The sequence below is a fragment of the Sorghum bicolor genome, chromosome 3 (assembly GCF_000003195.3).
Source record: "Sorghum bicolor cultivar BTx623 chromosome 3, Sorghum_bicolor_NCBIv3, whole genome shotgun sequence".
Lineage (NCBI taxonomy): Eukaryota > Viridiplantae > Streptophyta > Magnoliopsida > Poales > Poaceae > Sorghum > Sorghum bicolor.
The window spans coordinates 60,167,219-60,184,714 of record NC_012872.2 but is presented as its reverse complement, the minus strand read 5'-3'; the positions used below and the strand labels follow the sequence as shown (position 1 = coordinate 60,184,714).

General features: G+C 42.6%; 2 protein-coding genes across 14 annotated transcripts; both read left to right on the top strand.

Moving 5' to 3' along the window:
* On the top strand, positions 2,799-8,293 carry LOC110433500. 13 transcript variants are annotated; one of them, XR_002450934.1, is made up of 11 exons: positions 2,799-3,008; positions 3,350-3,421; positions 3,519-3,627; positions 3,890-3,959; positions 4,747-4,784; positions 4,986-5,057; positions 5,435-5,502; positions 5,983-6,123; positions 7,643-7,715; positions 7,796-7,825; positions 7,949-8,293. XR_002450934.1 is itself a non-coding variant. In XM_021455768.1 (5 exons), the coding sequence occupies exons 2-5, from the start codon at positions 6,014-6,016 to the stop codon at positions 8,093-8,095; spliced, it is 360 nt and encodes a 119-aa protein (XP_021311443.1). In that variant the 5' UTR covers positions 5,088-5,502; positions 5,983-6,013; the 3' UTR covers positions 8,096-8,293. The 13 variants fall into 13 exon arrangements, 2 of the variants coding, with proteins under 2 accessions (XP_021311444.1, XP_021311443.1); XR_002450936.1 differs by lacking the exon at positions 3,350-3,421 and having other exon boundaries at positions 3,528-3,627; XR_002450935.1 differs by lacking the exon at positions 3,350-3,421.
* LOC8063097 lies at positions 12,578-17,240 on the top strand. Its single transcript, XM_002458306.2, has 5 exons — positions 12,578-13,409; positions 13,843-14,016; positions 16,159-16,254; positions 16,589-16,738; positions 16,843-17,240. Exons 1-5 carry the CDS (start codon positions 12,912-12,914, stop codon positions 16,972-16,974), a joined length of 1,050 nt encoding a protein of 349 aa, XP_002458351.2. The 5' UTR covers positions 12,578-12,911; the 3' UTR covers positions 16,975-17,240.

Genomic DNA, 17,496 nt, shown 5'->3' with positions numbered 1-17,496 from the left:
TTCGTCTTCTTTAAATTTTTCTATAATTATTAAGTAATTTGTTATAACTTATTTTATTATTAGAGATAATATAATATTAATTTATTTATTATATATATTTTTGAATTGTCAAATACAATATAAAAAAGTTTAAAACAATATTTTTAATAGGACAGTAGTGCCGCTGTGGGCTAGTACACAGCTTGTAGATACCGGAATACTATCTGTTTTCTTTTGGGCATGGGCGCATGGCATACCACAATTTCTGGGAAAAGAAGCAAACAATATAGGAGTCTATATTTATGCGAAAAGGGTTTCAGAGGCTCTCAAAGATGTCTCGCAACAAAACAAAAAGGCAGAGGAGGCATGTAATAAACGCATAATTACGCCCCATCATTTTGTCAAGAGCACTGTGCATGATGAACCCAGCTCGAGTCATTGCCCAGACCACCTCGACCGTCTTTAATCATTCTCTGTGCGTTTTGCCCATGCATGCTTTTGTTTCCTTGCCTTGCCCCCTTCTTTGGAAGTCATGCATACAGCATACGCCCATCCCATGGAGTAAAAAGTTTGGCAAACATAGCAATAAGCTCAGAGAAAAAAAAAAGAGAAGAACATCGCCATGCCTACCTTGTTCATTTGGAAGCGTTGGCAGAAAATACTATTGATTAATTTATTTTGAAAGAAAAATACTGTTAAAAGACCAATAGATTCGGTAGATTTGGCCTGATTTAGTACACCTAAACACGTCTTCGCGTCACTGTGAAAATGCAAATTTACACGACAAAAACATCTGTCGAGAGAGAAGCGCGGCATTCGTCGTTGAGGTAGAGTTTTTTTTCCCCTTGAGTCCCATGCATGTCTTCCTATTTCTGTTCCTTTTTTATATTTTTCCTGATCATGCGTGCAGTACCCTCCTGTACGTGTGATAATCCGGTATGGATGTTAACCTCCTGTATCATGCATGTGTTGGGACATGCTGCTGCAAGGCATCATGTTGCGCTAGCTGGACAGGCTTTTTGAGTCTTTTTTATGACCTTTTGGAGATGATTTTTTTTTTCAATACAAAATGCAAACGTTATTAATTCCTCTGAGCGTGACTAGTTTATTTTAATCTCTGCGGGGACGACAGACAAAATGGTACCCGTCACCAATCGACCTCTCGATCTGATCCTGTGTCCCGATCTATTTACATGTATTTAAACGTGCCCGATCATAACCTTTTTGTCGTTTGACGAAAAAAAAAAAGAAATATCTTCAGTTTCGTACTCTCGTCCACTAGCATCATCATCACGATTTGAATTCGGTGTGGACGGGATGGTGATCCGCTGGCTAGCAAATTGTTTAGCATATCTTCCGATGCTACAAGCAACAAATGTTTTCAAAATAATGCGACTTCGAATCGAAATTCTGAAGTGCAGATAAGCCCGGGAGGGCCACCCCTGAGACAGCGTTGTTCTGTCCAGGGTCACTTTCGACTCCCCATCAAAGACGGCAGCCGCAGCCGCAGCCGCGCGCTAATTACCGACGCCAATTTTCTGTGGCATTTGCTCGGTCGCCCGTCCAACACGAAACGGAGAGATACGCAAAGGAAAGCTCAAGCCGAGCTACCGGCCTATTCGATTCTGATCTGATGCTCATCTTGCCTTCCATATCCTCGAGCAAGCAGCATCTGTCAGTTTCTTGTGACAAACTAGTTGAATGTCTAGGCTTTTGTTGCGTGTTTTTTTTATTTTGCTACTAGGCCTTGTTTAGTTTCGAAAATATTTTAGATTTCGATACTGTAGTATTTTCGTTTTTAATTGATAATATTATTTAATAATAGATTAACTAGACTTAAAAGATTCATCTCGTGATTTACAGACAAATTATACGATTAATTTTTATTTTCGTCTATATTTAATGATCTATGCATATGCCGCAAGATTTGATATTATAGAGAATTTTAAAAAAAAAAAATTGGTTTCTGGGATGAAGTAAACAAGGCCTAGGAGTGATAAATGTTGGAATAATCGCTATCTTGCAGGAAGAGGCAAATAACGTCCTTGTATGGAATGACATGTGACACACGACGTCCCAACTGATTACTACTAGTATACATCTTGGGTGTTTAGGGATGCAGTTCGATCAGTAGCTGCACCTAAAGCGACGTGAGTGATAGCTAGCTGAAAAGAGCCCTTCCCTGCCCATAAATGGCAGCACTCGTGTTGGTTTGGCAGCGTCATCACCCATTCACCCCCATTAGCCATTAGCCAATTGCCGTGTCAAAGTTGGTCAGTTAATACTGTATTATTATTCAGCGGTGGACTACGAGTGTCCCAGATTAGAAATGAAAGTTATATATTGATTCTGTGTCTCGGACACGTACTACTCTTTCTAGCTTTCTGGTTTGTTTTCGCTTTGTCATAAAGACGGGGTCGTCGTTGGCGATATATATAGAGACTCTTCTACAGTACATTATTAGGGAGAAAAAAAAGGTAGCTGAAAGCAAAACACTGTCATGCTTTTTGTTTGATAGTAGGAAAGTGCCCAATGAGAGACATTATTAGCAGGGTAAGGAGACATCAGGCATGGACGCGAAACAATGAAAGCTCGATTTGTCTTGTCGTCCATTCTAAAAGCGCATTTAACCTAACAATCCGGAGGCACGCCCTGCGCAGGGAGACCGGCCACGTCGCCTGAAATTCTCTGATTCGTCCACGCCAGCGCCATCTCATCCCTGCAGATTTCTATTGGTCCACATCGGCAAGGCCATCTCCAAATATAAGCAGCCCCCTCGTGTCTGCAAAAAAAAAAAAAAAGAGAGACAAACGGAGACGGGAAACTTCTCGCTCTCTCCGACTCCGACACCGCCACCAGGCCGAACGCGACGGCGATTGGCGTGCCGTGGCCGCCGTCGTCCTCCGCCACCGCCTCCTCCTTCGCCTCCTCCTCCTCCTCCTCCTCCTCCTCCTTTTTCCCCTTTCCTCCGGCGGCGGCGGCGTGGGCACCAGGCGACGGCGAGGCTTCCAGACGGCGCGGCAACGCAGGTGAGGCCCGACGACCTCCTCCCTCTCCTCCATCCTTCGTGCGGCCTCCTCGGTGCCTCCTCCTGTCGGGACGCCTTCACTCCTCCTGTGGCCGAAACCCTAGCTGGCCAAACCCTAAGCTTGGTATGCTGGCGCAGCAGGAGGGCCAAGCTTGGCGGCGACCGGCGCGATGGTGCTCCCCTCTCTGTTTCCTCTCTCTCCTTCTCCCCTTCTGTACCCTCCACAGGGCTCCTCGATGCCGCGGCCGTCGGAGACCGTGAGCTCCTCAGCTTAGCGAAACCCTAAGCACTATGTCGGGCCTCGATCTATTTTCCTATTTGCCTGATGTCAATTGCCGGCAGGCTGCAGGCTGCACGCGTCGTGCTGCAAGCAGTGGCTATGGACTGCCATGTCGAGTTCACCTAATGCCTTTGGTATATTAATATGTTTTATGCACATAGTTGTTTTTTGGGTTCCATCCAAAACTAACAGTGATACAATCTTTTTTCTTTCTCTACTACATCTTCTAAGATCATGCAGGATACTGAAAGGTATTTAGAGCTATTTTTTAATACGACACAATCTACCGTGTTGCCGCCATGTGTTATGCTCTTGATGCTAAATAAATAGGTGTCTACATGTAAGTTTGATTTTGTTTTCCAGAATTTTTTATGAATTATGTTACATTATATGCACATGCAGTACTTCACACACTTTGAATTATTACCTAAATAAAAGCTGCATGTATAATATTTCCATGACAAAAACAACATCTTCCCATCTATTGTTCTTTAGTGGTGTTAAATTTATTCTCAGCTGCTCCTGCATACATCTAGTGTTATGCTATTTCAGTTTCTACAACTTCTAAAAATATGTGCTTCCATGTTGTTGTCTTCTGTTAGATTGGGACACATCTAGCAAGACTCATTATCAATCTGGCTGCTCGACTTATGGATATAGGCTGCTCCTATGGTAAGATATTGACTCCATGTAGTTTCAAAGCCATGTATACAAATCCAGTATTAATATCTTTTGGCATTAACGAAGGAGCTTGTGTATTCACTATATTTCATATCCTATTGGGTTTGCACTGTTACACAGCTGGAGTCTAATGATTCATTTCTTACCGTTGGTTTTCATAGCATGTGCCCTCTGAATCTCAGCATGTCTCAATGCACTGTACTGCTATCGCAATCTTTTCAGTATACATAAGTATGTGCCTATGGTACTCTTTATTTATTTTAGTCCGAGCATATATATGCAGTTGCTGATGATGTACTTATTCCAAATTTGATCATATGACAGTACCTGTGGGATGTTTCTGATACACCTGATCATATTTTCAAGGCATTGCTACTTTGCATTTTTTTTGTTGACCCTATGTCCATGCCAATAATGCTAGAAACAAATGTCTTTTTCCAAAATATAATTGGCATCTGTTAAGCCTGACCATGGGCAATGGTGCTGGAAATAAAATGATATGTCATGTACACACATTAGAATCTTTGCTTTTTCCTGCTTATACTCATATATCAAAACAGAAGTTGTTAAATAGATTTCTACATATTCTTATTTCTTTCACATGGTGATTCTAACGATTTCTCAAATGAGATGGTGCATGAGACGGATCAAGGATCACCATACACCCGATTTGCATATAATTTGATTTATTTTAGGACCTTACATAAAGACATGTAATCTTTCCCCATTCTAATGATTCTGCTTTTTTCCACTTGCTGATTTTAGATTTATTTTTCAGGGCCTACATTCAGGGCTACAACACAGATCGTCCATCAGGTTACGTTTTCATCCTACTCTTTTTTTGGGTTCTAAAATTATTATATCTGCTCATTTTTTAGCGTTATGATTTTTGTTCTTCCTTCCCTGCGGTGACTGAATTATATTTGTTACTACCATTTCTGTAGTTGGTCAGTAAATTGCCTATTTTTCTGGTTCCTGCATTCTAACACTAATTATATTAATGTACTTTTTGTGCAGCCCTTGTTTGATACTTTATGCTGATTTTTTATCCTCAGCAATTCCTCAGCTATCTTCTTATTTGTTCTTTAGGTTCTGATCCTCTTTCCCTGTTTTACAGTTCATTCTTAAAGTTTCTTCATCTTTCATGTGTGTACGTACGTTCATGCAATCTTTGTGTTCCACTCGATGGTTCCAACCTTCATTACTAAATCGTCGGTGTGTTTGTATTCTTTTATTACTTCTCTTTCATTGTAGTAGCTCCGCGATTTCTTAGTCATGCCTAAATGCTATGTTCTTTACCTGTCTTCATAGCTTCCAGATTGTAATTTTGTTAGCCTATCCATAACCTTCTTTTTTCCACAGCCGAAAAATACACACATATGTTTCTATACCTAAATAATTCATTATTTTTTGTCACTGAATACTATAGCGTGTCGGTGCTAATTTCTAACCTTTTCGTGCTGCAGTTAAAGGGTGGCGTTCCCTGTCAACACAACCACTAATATGACGATCTTGATGTTTTTTTTCGCCGTTGGTGCATACCCATTACCTTATGACCTCTGGCTTAAATAGTTAAAGTTGTGCATTTATTTCCAGTTTGTATTCACTTCATTGCAGCATCCCTATGATGGTGTCATATTTCTTTCATTACAGGTTTTCCCTAATAAGTGTCGGCTCCCTAAGAATAAAAATATAAAAACATTTTCTAGGCCCCTCTAGATAAAATAAATACACATGTATTTTTAAACAAAGAAATCACTTAACAGGTCCACCTGAGATTAACAGGCTATATGGGTATTGACAATGAACCAACCTAAAAATGCAGAACGATATTGTTGAGATGCATATCCCTTAATTTTGCCCTCAGACATGTGCTTATATACTCATTTTTGATAGGCAATATATTTCCTTTTCATTCATCTACAAACTATATTATTCTCAGCCAATATAAGGCAGACAACATATTCTAAATGACTATTAGGTTACATCTTGACTTCATCTTTCATCTATGTAGATGGGTCTGAGTTGGGAGGACTGCTGCACCCATGAAGGCCTCATTATTTTTAGAGGCTTTGGCATCTGCCTACAACCACGGTCGCTCAGCATGTCTTAGTCGTTGGTGGAATTTGGCAGCAAGCCCAAGATCTTGCATCAGGTTAACACGATTGCTCCATCTCTACAACAAATTTTGTTTCTTTTAGTCATTAGATATCGTGTAGGGGAGAACTGGAGAGGTTACTTTTAAAGAATTGGCTATGGTTGACCGATCTGAGTTGTTACAAGTTGTAAATGAAACTTATGTCCTCCATATCATGCTTTGATGAGATGGATCCTTGTGAATAGATTTCTCACAGAAATAGTCGTCTACCTGTCCTGCTGCCACTGTGTTTCTCGGTGACAAATAATTATAGAATAAAGCATGGGTGGCTTTGATATGATTTAAACTTACAAGTCATTAAAAAACATGTAGCTTCACTTTCGAGTTTCATGTTGTTGAATGATAACTATAAATGGTTTCAAGCAATAGTGGGTGAATTGTTGTCACCAGTTACTATAATTGCTAGCTCTGAACATTTGCTTTGTTTTTCTGAACTTTACCATTGATCTTGCCACACTTACAAGATACATAGGGTTGTTTCTCCACAGTTAGTTCCTCCTAGAGCCTATTTGTAGTGACAATTAACCTGTTGTTGCCAAACCAGAGAAAAAGGATACATAGTTTTCTTTTGGTTTACCAAATTGAGTGTTCTTTTGTTTGTCAAATTCAATGATACCGCTCTGTTCCTCAGAGCGTTGGACCTAAGAGAGCTGTTGTGTCATACTTTTGGATATATTGCGTCCATTTTATATAGATGGATATGAAGCCTTAACACCTGACAAACATTGAAGTGTATTTAATCATCGTCCAGGTAGCGTAAACGAATCATCATCCAAATCAACCTTCACTACTTGGTATAGTACGTATAGTTGCCAACAAATTTAGAGATCAATAATTTAAATATATATTGAATGCTTTGCACTACAAAGTTTACCTGTTGATTTGTCTCACCTTTAATTTTCAGCTATTTATCCTCACCTCTTGTCTTTAAAAATTACTGATGTAAGAAGTTTTTTTAATGAATGAGTACTTGCTAAATCACTCATTTTTCAAAGGTTTGTTTTCCTGCTTTTATTTCTGAATTTTGATGCAGCTTAGTTGCTGCCCTGTTTTCAGAAGTCTTATTCAATGGTTTAAGTTTTAGAGATATTGGTTGACATATACAACTGGTTGTTTCATTTCATAGCCTAAAGCCTCAATCGCCTTCGGTTTTTTTAAAAAAAATTGTACCCTTTATTTTCACTCCCCAACCTAGTGGCCATAGAAGGATGGCAGCATGAAGCAGCTTCCCCATTTCTCAAGGAGATGTACCCAGAAGCACACCCCACACCCAATTGGATACTGCAGACTACAATTGCCTCATTGCATTTTATGGTGCCAATATAACATAGTGCAAAAGAATAAAGCTGGAGTTACTTAGTTTATGGCTTGGTCTTTTTATTTGTAGTGCAGATTATTCTCCTATTTTGTGAGCAAATTATAGAGGACAAACACAGTTCCACATATATTTGGTTATCTGTTATGAATAGAATGGTGTCCTCAAGAATAATTTTACTCTATTGCCCCCAACGTGCAGCTTCCTGGGCGTGCGAAGGTGCGTCCATTCTACTAAACACGTCACGGTAATGAAACTACTTCGGAACTCAGAGGTACATGCCCCATCATAAATTCAGCACACATTTACCATTATCAATACACCAACACTTATCCTGTGTATATGTTTCTACAGAATCATCAAACCACATTTCAGATTATGATGGTACGTGCATACTACTTCCAATAAACAAAATGCTTTTCCATGCTTTCCTACATCTATTAACATCCAACATTGTTAAGATCCAAGTAATACAACATGTTTATAATTATACAAACACTTCTACAGTTACACCGCAACGCAATTCTGATGGCTACGAACCAGGTTGGGAATTATACCGCAGTTACTGCAAAGCAGACTAAGCAATCTTACCTTCGGCACCACATGAACGGAAAAAAGGGGGAAAAAATCCAATGTGATGCCAACCTTTTGTAACAGCAATATCACGCAGTGAACAAAGTCCACTCATACTTACTAAACTTTCTAATGTACTACATCTATAGCCTATCCCTCACATAAGTACTCTATGTCATGTATACTTATGTGATCTCCCCACTTATGTCTTATCATGATGTATATTCCCTTCTACTATCCAACATATATATTTCTAAAGTCCATTCTTATTAATCTTAACCTATACTTAGTCCGCACTGGCGCGCAAGGGCGCGCCACTCTACTAGTGCATGGTAAAGGCAAGGCAAGCGACGGTGCTCCTACTGGTCAGTGCTCTCTGCTGACGCTGCAGGGAGTGTCTGTAAACTTACGCCATGGAGCATCCAAAGCCAGGGAATAATAAAGAAGGAAATGCTGTGACGACACGAGCAGGATTGCATTGCATTGCATTGCAGGAATGAAGGCCTTGTTTAGTTGCGAAAAAATTTTAGATTTTGATATTATAGTATTTTTTTTTGTATTTGATAATTATTGTCCAACTATAGACTAACTAGACTTAAAAGATTCATCTCGTAAATTACAGACAAACTATATAATTAATTTTTGTTTTTATCTATATTTAGTGCTTCTTACATGTGCTATAAGATTTGATATGACGGAAAATCTTAGTGAACTAAGGCCTTGTTTAGTTCGTAAAAATTTTCAAGATTCCCCGTCACATCGAATTTTTGATCGCATGCATGGAGCATTAAATATAGATAAAAATAAAAACTAATTGTACAGTTTACCTGTAATTTATGAGATGAATCTTTTGAGCCTAGTTACTTCATAATTAGACAATGTTTGTCAAATAAAAACGAAAGTGCTACAGTAGCCAAAAACCAAAGTTTTTGCCAACTAAACAAGGCCCAAACAAAACCAGTTCGATCGCTCTCTCCGCAATTGACAATCCACAGGTCCACCACAGTGCCACTGCATCCTCTGACCGGTTGGGCACCGCATCTCTCTCGCGCTTGCGCTTGCTCCTGCATGGCGATGGCGCATGGGCCATGGGGTGCCTGCCAAAAGCGCCCGCGGACTCTCTCGTCGTCGTCTGTAGTGTGCGCGTCCACTAGCAACAGCAAAAAGCAAAGAATATTTCACCTGGAGAAGGGCGCTCCGCCGTTGGACTTTCGTCGCCTCATGTCTGATGTCTCATCTGATGAGCTATATAGCCATGGCCCATGCCCGGCGCTTCTTCTGGCTTTCTGCTTCACCAGACCAGCCCGCGGCAGCATAGCAAGACCCAAGATCCAAGAGGGGGAGAGGGGGCCAAAACCAAAGAGGACAAGCGCAAGCCGGCAAGTGGCCACTCCAGCAGGGCAGGCACGCGTAGTAGCGTAGAGTACCCCCCCAGCTCCCGTAACACCGGAGGAGATCCAGGGCGGGTGATTACAGGTAAAACTGCTCGTGATCGCGAAATCACGCGCGCCAGTTCAGAGCAATTTTCATCAAGAATTTAGACAGGAGGTGGCCTGGAAACTTTCCGCGCAGGCATCCACTTGCGACGTCAGACGACGATTTGGAAGGGTTGGATTTGCGGCGGGTGAAGGGTGAGTCGTCAGATTCGCAGACCGGAGATTTGTTTCGTTCGAGTAGGAAACGTACAGATTCTCCTGTTAACGGGGACCTCGTCTTGTCTCTGCTCTCTCCATGCATGATATTATTGCATATTATTATAGTAGAAAAAAATAAAGGAGCAGACGCGGACGAAAAAGGAGGAGCAAGTTGAGGACTTGCCAGGTGAGCATTTGTTCCCTTTGACTGACTAGGAGTAGTTTATTTATTTATTGATTTATTTATTTATTTATTTATGTTAATGCTGCATGCATCTTTTTTTTATACTACTGCGCACACCAGATGAGCAAATTGGCAGCATCGCAGGATCCAAGGCGGACAACGATTGTGCGGAGCGGCGTGCTGCCGCTGTGCCACCGCCCGTGTTGACACTACTAGGAGTACTACCAGCTGATGGCCCGCTGATGGCCTTGTTTAGTGGGTGTTTGGGACTGCTCCACAAACTCTGCTTCACAAACTCCACTGTAGAGTAGCTCCATAAAAAACTGGAGTTTGTGGAGTACCTCTTTAGGTGCTCTCACAACTCCACCCTTTTTCCTCGAACTAAGTGCGTGGAGCTGAAACCGTTTGGCTAAAAAACATAGAGCAGAGCTGAAAAATGTGGAGCAAAGCAGTCCCAAACACCCCCTTAGTTTACAAATTTTTTCAAGATTCTCTGTCACATCGAATTTTGCGGCACATGCATGAAGTATTAAATATAGACAAAAACAAAAACTAATTACACAGTTTATCTGTAAATCGTGAGATGAATCTTTTGACCCTAATTAGTCTAGGGTTAGATAAAATTTATCACAAACAAACGAAAGTGCTACAGTGACGAAATCTAAATTTCTTGTGATGGTTATAAAATGTTGGGATATGCGTACTCATGCCCCCCGTGCCAGTGTGTTGACAGCACACTGCGTCAGTGACTGTTTAGGCCCTGTTTAGTTTCCTACCTAAAAATTTTTCATCCATCTCATCGAATCTTTGGACACATGTATGGAACATTAAATATAGATAAAAAAAACTAATTACACAGTTTAGTTGAGAATCGCGAGACGAATCTTTTAAGCCTAGTTACTCCATGATTAGCCTTAAGTGCTACAGTAACCCACATATGCTAATGACAGATTAATTATGCTTAATAAATTTGTCTTGCAGTTTCCTGACGAGCTATGTAATTTGTTTTTTTATTAGTTTCTAAAAACCACTCCCGACATCCTTCCGACACATCTGATGTGGCATCCAAAATTTTTTTATTCCCAATCTAAACAGACCCTGACAGAGACAAGAGGATGGCCATGGCCTCGAGCTTGCACAAGCAAAGCATCACCACCAAAAGAGGCAGAGATCGATGGTACGTGTCCACATGGCGTCCTGGCCCTGGCCCTCCGACGGGAAATGGGAAAAACTGATGTGCCCCTGCCTCCCTCCCAAGTCCCAAGTCCCGATCTCCTGGCACACATGGTCCTTGAGCTCCACAGATCTTTGTGGTGGAGTGTCATAAATAAGGCCGTGTTTAGTTCGTAGATGAAATGACACTATAGCACTGTCGTTTGTTCGGGGTAATTATTGTTCAATCATAGCCTAACTAGGTTTAAAAGATTCGTCTCGTAAATTTTGACTAAAATATACAATTAGTTTATATTTTTGTCTATATTTAATACTTCAAGCATGTGCCTAAAGATTCGATGTGACGAGAAATCTTGAAAATTTTTAGGATTTTAGACGGAACTAAACAAGGCCTAAATGGATGCACGGATGGACCCGGACCCGGCCCGTTCATCGCCTCATCACTACCGTGACCGTCACATTGCGTGACGAATGCATGCATGGCCCAATCCGACTGCTCGGATTCTCGGATGGCTTCACAAGCACAAGCAGCAGCAGTACACTAGTACTGACGTTATCGGAATTAAAGGAAGGAATGTACTCTACTCTTGCCACTAAATACTGTATACCACTCCGTGACCGTGAGAAGGAAAAAAAATACGCGGTACACGCGTAGCATACACCGTACTCTCACTAGGGCCATGTTTAGTTCACCCTCAAAACCAATTTTTTTTTAAAATTTCCCGTCACATCGAATCTTACGCCACATGCATGCAGTATTAAATATAGACGAAAATAAAAACTAATTACACAGTTTATCTATAAATCATAAGATAAATCTTTTAAACCTAGTTACTCTATAATTAAATAATGTTTATCAAATAAAAACAAAGGTGCTACGGTTGCAAAAACTTTTCAGTTTTCGAAAACAAGGCCTAGGCCTTGTTTAGTTCCATAATATTTTACAAAATTGACACTGTAGCTTTTTTGTTTGTATTTGACAAATATTGTTTAATCATGGACTAACTAGGCTCAAAAGATTCGTTTCGTTAATTCCGACCAAACTGTGCAATTAGTTTTTATTTTTGTCTATATTTAATACTTCATGCATATGTCTAAAGATTCGATGTGACGAGGAATCTAAAAAATTTTGTAAAATTTGTTGAGAAGTAAACGAGGCCTAGTACTATGAGTACTACTCCGCACACACATTTCTGCGTACAAACCACTCCATTTTTTAAAGCATTTTACCTGACCGTTTTTGAGGGCTTGGAGATCTCACCACTATCTCCAACAATCGTCATCCAAAATATAAGACCTATTTATCCTTTGGGTAGCGCTACAGTTAAAAGGTTTTATATCTATTTTTAGTCTTCTCCAACCACAAGACCTAAAAGACAACACTCTCTGCAAATGGGTCTCGAAGAGAGAGGATACCCAAATTTGGGTTATGGCTCTCCTGATACAAAAGTGGGTCTTCTGTATGGGTACTCTGTTGGAGGCTATAGGTATTGTGTTGGAGACCCATTTTAAGTTTGGGTTTCCAAATGGGTGTGTCGTTGGAGACAGCTATAAGAACATCCGCCCATCGCCTCAAATCCTGCGCCGCACCAAATCCGGGACAAGAATTTACCACACCTCTCATCCATCGGCCATCGCGTTGCCTGCCTCGTGCTCCGACTCCCCCAGGCCCACCAGTCCACCACCCCCACCCCTACTTCTCCTCTGGACACTGGTCTTCCACCCCACGCCACGCGCTGCTACTACGCCGCAGACCTCCGCCGGCCGTCGCTTCTTCCACCACACCGCCACCATTACTGCCGGCCCTCAGCCACCTCCGGGCCCGACGAGACGAGCAAGCCAGGGGCCAGGGGAGGGAAGGCGACGCCTAGCCTACCCTAGCCACGCCCCCGCCCCCCTGCGCGCCATGCCGCGTGACCGCTCGCCGACGGCGGAGCGCCGGCGGGGGATCCGGCGCCTGCTCCTGCACCCCCGGGGCGAGGCCTCCTCGTCCTCGCCTCCGCCTCCCCCGCGCCCGCCGGTGCCGGCGCAGGAGGAGGGGAGGCGTAAGGGGTTCGCGTCGGCGGCGCTGCGCGGCCTGGGCTGCGCGTCGTCGGCGGCGTCGCAGGCGTACGCGCCCGGGGCGGCCGCGGCGGCGACGGCCGTGCGGTCGTCGGCTGACTGGCACGGCGGGCGTCGGCGGCGGAGGGGCAAGGACAGGAGGAAGGACCGTGGCGCGGGCGGCGGGGGAGGAGGAGGAGGAGGCGGAGGCTTCGTCACCGGGGGGATCGGCGCCGACGTGTGGTGCGCGCCCGGGATACCCTTCGCCGCGGAGGCGTCCTCGGTGGACTGCGTGGTGGCGCGCCACCAGATGGTGGGGAGGGGCGGTGGCCGCGGCGCCGACGGCGACAGGCCCCACAGAGAGGTGTGTGTGTCCACGGATTCCTCGCTTCTGCTGCCACTTGCTTGCTTCGATCTGTTCGTGCTCAGATTTCCTTCGTTCGTTTCGAAAGGGTTCCTTCGTTCACTGTGGCTGTGGCTGGGGGGCCGTTCTTTTGTTTAAAATAAAATAATTATTCTCTTTTTCTTTTCTTCTGGGATCGTTGCGTGCTTTATGTCAGGTTCACAGCATTTCTGGTCCCCTTCCGAATTTGATTAATGCCATTAATCCCCATATTTAATCTCGACAACTGTGATTACGGACGGTCGTCAATACTTGTTCAAAGGGTCAATGTGTTTGGTTCTTCTTTGTTCTCTGGACTCGTGAATTGTTTTATTTTAATTAATTTCTATAATGTACGCAAGTGGAATCTTTGCCATGTTCTACTGCCTGTATTGATGAGCTCTCACCTGAACAGCGGCCGTGCCTGTCCCGGAGGGCGTCCATGCAGGAGCAGATATCCTCGTCCTTCATGGACTCGCCGCCGCCGCCGCACCTCGACGCTCCCTTCTTCGGCGCCGATCTCATCCCCTCCGGCCGCCTCCGCCGGATGCGTGGGTACCGCCACTCCCCCGGAGGCCTCGAGGAAGAGGTACGGCACACTGCATTGCACGCATACAGACGCTTTTGCTCTCTGCCTCTCTTCATCTCGCGATTGCTTACACACATCAACCGCATCCATTCCATGCCCCGCCGACTCCAGCGGTTGGTGCGTAGGGCAGGGTCGTTAAGGGCGTGATCATCTGACATGTTTCTGCGTGTGATGCGTGCGTGGTAACTGTGACTGCTACGCGGTTTGGTAACGCCTCTGGGCGGCTGGGTGGGGAGTTGGAAGTGGTTGACTTGCTCCTTTCGTGCGCTAAACGTGACGTGAGATGGCTGCCTTCCTTAGATTGTTAACTCAACCGGTGCCTTGACAGGCACAATGATTACCGGTGGTTGCAGCCGTGACCCAGTGGGTAGTGGTATTGTCATGAGCATCTATATTAGGGTGTCAACAATGGAGGTGTGTAGCAGCAGAATTTGATTACACAGAGAGAATTTTTATAGCCAGAATAGATTAGCTGCTTAGTACCTTTGTCCCAAAAAGAATGCATGTCTAGCTTTGTTCTTAGTCGAGCTATTTTTAAAAAAATGACCAAACTTGTAGAAAAGTATGCCATAATGAATCTTATGATACCTACTATTTGGTGGTGTTATAGAAATTCGGTCAAACCTGAGATAGTTTGACATAGGTCTATGTTGGAGTTGCAAAGGTAGTATTTCACAGCATGTGTGCTTCACTGTTCTCCTGTGCCTAAGAGGCACATATGCAAATACAGCCATCTAAGCACCTTCAAAATATGTTTTCCTTATGTAGATAGAGAAGATAGACCTTACCGTTGGTTTGATGTGGCTATTTCCTGTTATTTAGATGACTTCTAGAAATACGTGGCATTGTTCATGTCCTTGGGACCAGTTGATGTCAGGTAGAGCTCCTGCTGATTTAAGTCTTAGGATAACTGCAGTTGATGAAGGAATGAAACAAAGGGTAATGTGGCCATTGAAAGAGACCTCGCAACCGTAGTGAGGTTTAGTCCTGTGCATTCCAACGCCAATGACAAGTATGAATACTGGATTCTCCATGCTGAGCTGGGCAAAATGGTCAGTTGTGCTCTTGGAAGTGGTGGAACACCTTACAATTACGGCCTGGCGCGATTCTCTTTTGGCATACTGTTCTGGTGGATCGTACAGTATGTTTAAGGAAGGAACAGGCATGTTTCAACATGCCTGTTGGGTGGTGCTAGCAGTTAACCATTTGTGATTTAGTGCCAAGCCTGCCCTTCTGGACGAACTATTATTTTCTGTCTGCTTATGGGGACCAACCCTTCATGCCTTTTATCATTTTCCTGTTGCTTCAGTCATAATCAGATCAGGAGTTGTAGTCATTCCTTCTAGGTGGACACCTGCCTAGTGATGGCCCCTACCTAAATCATTCAATACCAAGATCCACAAGCATTGTCGGTCTGTGCAGGCGCCAATTAACAAATATTGGAACACACTGTTAATCTACTTAGGTTTCATTTCCTAACCTGATTAACAGATTCCTATTATAGTGTAGATAGATGAAAGTGAATTGATCTACAGTTGCTTTGCTCACTAGCCCTTTTGTGTATTTTGATCTTGTAGTTTTTTTTTCCAAAACAATGGTCTGTGGAGCCATATTTCGTACTGTCTCTGCCTTTCATTGACCATGATAATAGCATATTGTAGAGTGGACATAGTACCCCAACATTGACAAATAAAGGTTGCAATAGTTACAGTTTTCTGGCAAGTGCTTCATGTGATGTCATGATAGTATTTGTCCCCAAGCGATGATCTTGAATTCACCCATTCCCCACTTTCTGCACCATAAATTCCTACATATTTCTACCTATAGGAACCTACTAAGATATAATCTTACAGACTAACTTGAACTGAAAACATAGATATGAACATTTCTATCCAGCCATTAAGATGTCATGCATATGTTCAGTTGGCTGGTTTATGGCACTCTTGAACTTCAGTCTGCACTTTATACAAATGAAAATCATCTTTGGTTGCAATGAAGAGTATAATGCATGGACAATGTTTACTAGCTGAAGTGGATAATAATGATGTAATTGTAATCTGCTCCTTAGACATCACATCCAGTTGTCAAATCACTTAAACTTCCCAGCAGTTTCTTATTTCTCGTTTTTCCTTATGTTTGTAGATAATGATGTTTCAGACAAGAGTGTTACTGGGAGGAATGAACATGTATGATCGCTACCAGGATTGGCGCCTTGACGTTGATAACATGACATACGAGGTATGTACCCCTTATGTTGTACTCCCTCCGTTCCAAATTATAAGTTATTCCAAAAATCTTGGAGAGTCAAAGTTTTTCAAGTTTGACCAAATTTATATAGCAAAATAATAACATTTTGGGTACCAACCAAGTATCAATAGATTCTTTGTTAGTTATATTTTCATAGTATACCTATTTTATGACATAAATCTTTATATTTCTCTCTATATTTTTGGTCAAACTTAAAAATGCTTTGATTCTCCAAGATTCTTGGAATAACTTATAATTTGGAACGGAGGGAGTATCTACGTCTGACCTGTGCCATCAGTCGATGATCAGACACTTTGCTTTGCAGGAGTTGCTCGAGCTTGAAGACAAAATTGGATACGTCAACACAGGGTTACGGGAGGATGAGATTACTCGCAACCTTAAGAAGGTCAAGCACCCATCCTTCAGTTCCTTCCGGTTCGCAACAGAAATGGAAAGGAAATGCAGTATTTGCCAAGTATGCCCATACCTCCATTTCTTTAAACAGGATTCCATGGATCTTTCTGCTAGTACCCTGTGGTTCAATCTTAAAACTAGTCTGATTTATATTGTACTTTGCAGGAAGAATTCGAAGCAAATGAAGAGATGGGAAGGCTAGACTGTGGCCATAGCTACCATGTCTACTGCATCAAGCAGTGGCTCTCTCAGAAAAACACTTGCCCAGTTTGCAAGACTGCCGTTAGCAAGAATTGAAATCCAAACTCCAGGCACGGCGTCGGTAGATCTTGGTGGAAACGGCAAATTCTTTTGTCCTGTACAGCCCGTTATATATATTATTATTGTATAAACACAATCCATTCGTTGCATCTCGCAGATAAAAAATGCCACGTTTTGTTCATTTTCCACCAAACTATGGATTCTGATACCCTCTTATCTAGGGTGATTAGGAAAAGGTTTTGCAGTAACAGTTAGGACGAGCCTTTGCTTTCATAATGTATCTAGGCTCTGTTTGGATCTCATGGTTTCAGCTCTCGGGGTTCTAAACAGGTGATTCAAAATGGTGTCTAATTTAGCCTATTTTAGAAAGATCAATAATTCATTAAATTTGCACTGAATATTTTGCCTTCATTAAACTATACAATATATACTAAGTTGTCTATCAAAAGTTCAAAACAGGCCTTTGCTCCCTGCCAACCTTAGGCCGCAGCAATGGCCGTTAAGCCTAGACCAACAGGCCTGCGCCTGTCTATAGCAACTCCTGACACAAACGCCGCT